This window comes from Cebus imitator, unplaced genomic scaffold (assembly GCF_001604975.1).
Source record: "Cebus imitator isolate Cc_AM_T3 unplaced genomic scaffold, Cebus_imitator-1.0 Scaffold281, whole genome shotgun sequence".
Classification (NCBI taxonomy): domain Eukaryota; kingdom Metazoa; phylum Chordata; class Mammalia; order Primates; family Cebidae; genus Cebus; species Cebus imitator.
In genome coordinates, this window is record NW_016107596.1 from 138940 (window position 1) to 145972 (window position 7033).

At 47.3% G+C, this 7033-nt stretch overlaps 1 protein-coding gene and 1 non-coding gene across 4 annotated transcripts; both read left to right on the forward strand.

The window, feature by feature from the left end:
* Window positions 1-687: 687 nt before the first annotated feature.
* Window positions 688-6473, forward strand: RPL32 (ribosomal protein L32). 3 transcript variants are annotated; one of them, XM_017501423.2, is made up of 4 exons: window positions 688-773; window positions 2015-2115; window positions 2716-2897; window positions 6288-6473. In XM_017501423.2, exons 2-4 carry the CDS (start codon window positions 2020-2022, stop codon window positions 6415-6417), a joined length of 408 nt encoding a protein of 135 aa, XP_017356912.2. In that variant the 5' UTR covers window positions 688-773; window positions 2015-2019; the 3' UTR covers window positions 6418-6473. The 3 variants fall into 3 exon arrangements, with proteins under 3 accessions (XP_017356912.2, XP_017356918.1, XP_017356920.1); XM_017501429.2 differs by lacking the exon at window positions 688-773 and adding an exon at window positions 819-837; XM_017501431.2 differs by lacking the exon at window positions 688-773 and adding an exon at window positions 853-871.
* LOC119467355 lies at window positions 1807-1945 on the forward strand. Its single transcript, XR_005195901.1, has one exon. It is a non-coding gene; the product is annotated as a small nucleolar RNA SNORA7 (small nucleolar RNA).
* Window positions 6474-7033: the final 560 nt, after the last annotated feature.

Consider the following 7033-nt stretch of genomic DNA (forward strand, 5'->3'; position numbering starts at 1 on the left):
CTCAAAAAAACACAAAAACAGAAAAACTAGGCAGTAGCGACTGGGCCCAGGAGCTTATGTCTGCATTCCCAGCTACTCAGGAGGCTGAGGCAGGAGGATCGTTTGAGCCCAGGAGTTCGAGACCAGCCTGAACAACACAGTGAGACCCCATCTCTGAAAATTGAACAAACAAAAAACTACACAGTTTAGCCTAATGGTTAGAAGCATAGAGTTTGGGGTCAACTCTCCAAAATTCACCTTCCACATATGCAAAATTGAGACAATAATAGGGGTACATTATAGAATTGTGGTAGGCTTAGTGAACCCCATCGCATGTTAGCTGTTACAGTCTCATTTACTGTCTAAAATCGGTGAGGAAATTATTAGGAAGCCGCTGTCTTGTTCTCTCCTGACCACTAAGAGGCGCACTTCGGAACAGAAGAAACGCGGCCGGAAATAGCCCCAAAGCGGAGAGGCTTCAACTTCTGGCGGAAGTAATTCCTCCCTCCACCAGGTCTTAGCTCAGAAATAATTCCAAATTTCTACGTAGTCCCAAGGACCAGTAGGATACGTTTTTCAGTTATATTCATAGATATTAATGTCTATTAAAACAGTTATACTCAGAATTTTTTGCGGCATTTTTGACGTGTCTTTTTCTTTGAAAGAGCCGAATCGGGAAGTGCTCGCCTTTTCCCTGCCAGGACCTAGGGGGTTACTTCCCATCAGCCTTTGCGCCAACGTCCCTTCTCTCTTCCTCGGCGCTGCCTACGGAGGTAGCAGCGATCTGCTCCTCGGTGAGTCTTAAAATCCGTGGCCATCCGCATTCCTGCTGCGTTCATCTGGCCCTCTCGCCCACTGGTGCGGAGGTCTCCCCTTCGGCGCGATAGTGTCTGTGGGTATTGTTTTTGTCGGCTTACTGGGGCATGTACAGGCACAGAGTGAAGGAGCTCGGGGTGATGGGGCTTTGCGTCCCCAGGACCTCCTGCCCTCAGCCCGTAGTCACAGCTGCGGGCTACCTGTTTGTTCCTTGGCGGTGGAGGGTGCTAGTTGAGGCTAGACTGCGGAGTCTCCTGGGGGCCGCAGGACGAACGGGGTGGCCCAGCTTAACAGTTTTCAGCTGAGTTCCGCGAATCCCAGCGCTCACGTGTATTCGCTGCCATGGTCCGCTTCTTCCCCGGCAGTCTCGCCCTAGGGCTGCTGCGGCGGGACCGCCAAGGAAAAACCAGGTGTAGGTCGGCTGGTTCCATTGCTGGCCCAGATTCTCCCAGTAGTGTCTCTGGGAAGATGAAGCTGCAGCTGCCCCCAGTTTGTTTTCGAGAATATCATGGGCCAGAAGGCAAAGTCGTTTTGCATACGTGGTTCATCGAGTACCCACCCTGTGCCAGTTGATGGCTGCGAAGAGAACAGAAACGGTGGTGGTGTAGGAAATGATGACTCGGAAGACCACACTGAGGAAGGTGTGAGTTGTTACTGGAAGATCTCCATATTCGAGGCGGCTTAGAGGGACATGACGGTTTTGTGTGTGTTGTGGGTGTGGTAGTGCAGCAGCTCCCTAGGCAATTAGAAGGTTCTCTTCATTGAACGTTTACTGTGTGACAGGCACTGCAGGCATTCAGCGAGCAGTGTCATCTCCATTTTACAGGTGAGGAAGCTGACACTCCGGTTCAAGCAGATAATCAAGGCTAGTGCTACCGGAAGGACCATCTGGGGGTTCGGACACTGGTGGGGTGGGATTTGCCGCCCCTTGCAAATTGAGTGTGTCTTGGGGTCAGTTTTGGTTTGCTCAGCTGTTGGCATTATTTGGGCTCAGAGGGTGGGGTGACTCCTGACCTCCTGGGATCGCGTCTGGAGAGTGCCTAGTATTCTGCCAGCTTCGGAAAGGGAGGGAAAGCAAGCCTGGCAGAGGCACCCATTCCATTCCCAGCTTGCTCTGTAGCTGGCGATTGGAAGATACTCTGCAACAGTGTTCAGTCCCAGGGCGGGAAAGCCTCCTTCCAGGATTCTTCTTCACCTGAGGCTGCTTCTTTCCCAAAAGGCATCATGGCCGCCCTTAGACCCCTTGTGAAACCCAAGATCGTCAAAAAGAGAACCAAGAAGTTCATCCGGCACCAGTCAGACCGATATGTCAAAATTAAGGTATGTGGTCCTGAGATGGAAATGGGTGTGGGTGAAGAAAGTTAATGACAGGCTGTCAGTTTCTGACAGCACCTAGTCAGGTTTACCTTTGGCCCACGAACTGGTTTGTGGAAGAGCTTTCTTCCAGAAAATAAGTCTCCCCCAATGTGCCATAGTGCTGGTACTTGAGTCTCTTGATGTGTTAAGTGAAATTTAAACGAAAAGGGACACTCAGCAGTTTTGATGTGTTTAGAGGGCTCTGCATTTGTGTCATGTATTTTGGGTTGCCTTATGACAGCAGGATCCCTATTTCATGTAGACAAGAACACTCAGGTGCTGAGAGTAGTGTCCACCTGTGCTCATCATCTCGGTATCCACACAGCCCCTTGACATCCCATTGGTATCTCCATTGCTTGGGAGTGGGAATGGTGGGGGTGCCTGCATTCCTAGTTGCTAAAGCCACCCACCAAAAAAGTATATAAGGAAATAATGAAGTCCTGTTACCAAAGGCAGTTACTGTGTGGCATACTTCCTTTTCATTTGGTCCTTTTTTCCTCTCCCTGAAAGGAAGAATTAGCACTCTGCACAGACACTAACCCACCTGTGTATTATTTCCTTTAGCGTAACTGGCGGAAACCCAGAGGTATTGACAACAGGGTTCGTAGAAGGTTCAAGGGCCAGATCTTGATGCCTAACATTGGTTATGGGAGCAACAAGAAAACAAAGCACATGCTGCCCAGTGGCTTCCGGAAGTTCCTGGTCCACAACGTCAAGGAGCTGGAAGTGCTGCTGATGTGCAACAAGTGAGTTGGGTCCCACCTCTTGTTTTCAGGGATCAGAAGTTTGCATCTGTGTTAGCATTTCTGGCAGGAACTCTAGAAAACTCTTGGGATGCATTCTGGGGAGTTGTACGTTCTCTGAGGGAATCTGAAGTTGTTCCTTGCAGGATTTTTAGAGGATGCTTGTTGGGGAGTTCAGAATGTTTCCTTTGCTGGAGAGGGAGGAGACTTGGTCTGCTAAGTGTATAGACCCAAGCCCAGTAAGAGACTGCTTTATGAACACTGCAGTAAACACTGCAGTAACAACCACTTTCCACTACTACACTATCCTTTGGCTGTTTCCAGAACATTGCCTTCTTTATGAGGGTGTCCACCAAGAGTTGAGCTCTGAAATGTTTGAAGAGAGAATTCTGAGCCAAATATGAGTTGGCCATGGCCCGTGACACAGCCCTCAGGCGCCCCTAAGAACGTGTGCCCAAGGTGGATTGGGAACTGCTTGCTTTTACATGTTATAAGGAGACATGAGAGATCAAATAAATTTAAGGCATCTGTTGGTTTGGTCCAGAAAGGCGGCACTTCCAGGTTTTAGATAGATTTTATGTTTCTGATTGGGAATTAGTTATCACTAGAAAGGAATATCTTGTCTATGATAAGAGGTTATGGAAACCAAGAGTGTCCTGTTCAAGGAGGGAGTGTATTCAGATGGTTGCTGGGGGCTTTGAATTTTATTTTTGGTTTACAAGGAGGGTAGGGAGAAGATCAAACATGGACCTCAGACATTAAGGGGCCCTTAAGTCTTTGCTCTATGGTAAGGGATCTCTTTAGGGGTGGGAGGGCTTTAGAACCAAGATTGGATTAGGTGGAGAACAGGAAGAAAACTTGGCAGGCAGAGAGTGCTTACACAAAGGTGTAGAGGTGAAAGAGCTCATGGAGGGTTTACAGGGCATTGGTTCTGGTGGGTTTATTGGTTTTGCTGCTTTTTAAGATGGAGTCTAGCTCTCTTGCCTGGGCTGGAGTACAGTGTCTTGATTTCAGCTCCCTGCAACCTCCACCACCCAGTTTCAAGTGATTCTCCTGCCTCAGCCTCCCAAGTAGCTGGGATCACAGTCACGCACCACCACCACGCCTGGCTCATTTTTGTGGTTTTAGTAGAGATGGGGTTTCACCATGTTGGCCAGGCTGGTTTTGCACTCCTGATCTCAAGTGATCCGCCCACCTCGGCCTCCCAGAGTGCTGGGATTACAGGCATGAGCTACCGCACCTGGCCTGGTTTGATTTTAGGGATGGACAGGCTTTATGTTGCCCTGACTGCAGTGTAGTCGCTATTCACAGCTGTGATCATAGCACACTGCAGCTCCAAACTCAAGGTGGGCTCAAGTCGTCTTCCCATCTCAGCCTTCCTGGTAGCTAGGACCACTGGCACACTGTACCACACCCAGCTAGTTCTAGGTGTTTTAAGTAAGTTAGACACTTGGTGAGCTCTGTGTATAAGAGATTCAGTGATCTGCTTAGACCAAAAAAAACTAGGGCAGTGGAATGAAAAATTCTCATGGGAAGTGACAGTTTGTGTTCACTTATTGGTAAACGGAAGCCAAAAAGCTGAATTTTCCTAAGCTAGAAAGAAAGTGGAGTATGTGTGATTAACTAGGATGTTTGTGTTTATGTTTGCAAAGATGTTTTATCGACAGTGGTTGTAGATATAGGTAATAAAAATGAACAAGAGCAGTATTCTGACGTCATTACCTTCCAAGGTTGGAAATGTAACCAGGTGTTGAAATGCTGAAAATTTCTGTTCAAAAAGATGGATGTAGGAATTAACAGTGGACAGGAAACCACAGTTGGCTGTATGAGTTGAGCTATAACAGGCAATACCTGTTGTCTGGCCAACGTGATTACTCAGTTGCAGCGCACATGGTAGCTGCTTGCCATTCTCTGTAAGCACAGCTTGGCAGTCTAACAGCCGTAGAAGTACTCTCTGACCTTTAATCTCTTACGTTCCATTTCTGGGCATTTGTCCTTAAGGAATGGAAAAGCAGGGAAACTAAAGCTAGTCACTGTAGCAACAGTCCACTGGAAACAACTGAAAATGTAATTAGTGACTTGTAAAGTGCTGGATGGAATGTTGTGTGTCCGTTCAAGATGACTGCAGTGTTACGGTATGGAAAGTGCCGAAGCCAGGGGGACACATTTCAAATGGCAGGTGCACTCTGATTGTGATGATCAAGTATGTGGGGGGACAAGGACAGGAGGGGTTTTTGAACAGTAAAGACAGGTGAGAACTGTAATATAACCTAAGTCTTCAAAACTTAGAAACATTTTAAAATATAGTTGCTTTGAATTTGAGTGGACTCCTATATAAAACAAGGAATGGTCTGGATTTGCTGTCTTGCTGTTCAGGTGGGCTTCTTGAAAAGAGCCATGTGTCCATTGCCTCATTTAATCATTCTTAAGTCCTGCTGCTTTCTTTGCTGAAAATGCTTCAGGGGTGGAATGGCTCTTAAATCTACTATAGGTGGCTTCCTTACTGAAATGTGCTCTTTAGGCTAATTGGTTATTAAATAGGGTACAGTGTAGCTGCCTTTTAAAAAGTTGTAAGGAGGCTGGGTGTGGTGGCTCATGCCTGTAACCCCAGCATTTTGGGAGGCCGAGGCAGGTGGATCACGACGTCAGGATCAGCCTGGCCAAGACAGTGAAACCCTGTCTCTACTAAAAATTCAAAAATTAGCCAGGTGTGGTGGTGGGCACCTGTAATCCCAGCTGCTCGGGAGGCTGGGGTTGCAGTGAGCTGAGATGGCACCACTGCACTCCAGCCTGGGCAACACAATGAGACTGTCTCCAAAAAAAAAAAAAAAAGTGTTCAGGAATGAGTTAGAACTAGATCTGGCACACCAAGTCCTCAGGTATTAGGTATGACTATGACAGGGTGACTTTAAGCATTGCTGTTTCTCAGCTTGCTTTGTATCTTCAACAGTCAAACCGGGTGCTCTTGGCTCCAGACTCTGGGTTCTGGTCTTGACCACTTTGCAGAGAGTTCTGAAACTTAATGGGCAAGGTCAAACACCCTACAACTGGGGAGAACCTTTGAACCTGGAGCATGGCCTGGGTTCACCCCAGATCCTTGTCCATTGTTTGCTGTGGGCCTTGGTTTCCTTACCTGTAAAATGGAGGTAATGCCTGGATTCCAAGGCTGCTATGACGATTAGATGAGGCGATAATAAATGAAAGCGTTCTTGTCACCACCAGGGAACTGTAGAATCAGGGGAGTCAGGATTTGAGGGCATGTAGATGTCATTCCACAGCCACTTACCAAGCAGCCTTCCCTTGGCTTGGTGCTAGGACTCATTGCCTCCGCAATGGTGTTTTCCAATTGTGTTCAGGGCTGTCTTGCTTCTTACCCACTTGATTTTCTTACAGATCTTACTGTGCTGAGATCGCTCACAATGTTTCCTCCAAGAACCGCAAAGCCATTGTGGAAAGAGCTGCCCAGCTGGCCATCAGAGTCACCAACCCCAATGCCAGGCTGCGCAGTGAAGAAAATGAGTAGACAGCTTATGTGCACATTTTGTGTTTAAATAAAACTGGCATCTTCCTTAATTTTAAGTCTTCAGCTTCTTGACTAAGTTTGTCAGAGATTGTTCTTTTGCTTGTTAAGCCCTTTGGAATCTCCCATTTGGAGGGGATTTGTAAAGGACACTTGGTCCTTGAACAGGGGAACATGGTCTCAGGTGCACAGACTAGCCTTAGTCATCTCCAGTTGAGGCTGGGGATGAGGGGCATGGACTTGGCTCTCACACTAGGTAGGTTCTGACACACTTGAAGAAACTTACAGCTCCCAAGCCACAAGCAAGTCATTCCTAGCCTCACTTTGTAAAGTTAGGTGACAGTTAACTCCATGTGATTTTGAGAATTGAGAAAATCTGCATGGAAAAATCCAGATGAATTTCTTACACATATTGTTATGGGATACCTAAATTGCATCCTATAACTAACTTCTCTCCAAAAATAGGATGATGTACAAATTGCTCTTCCAGGTAAATCCACCAGCGTTACTGGAAAAGCACTTTCAGTCTCTCATAACCTTCCTACCAGCTGCTGCTTCAGGTATAATGTTACACCAGTTTCCCAAAGCAGGGAGCTAACTGGTGACAGTTGGGCCTCTT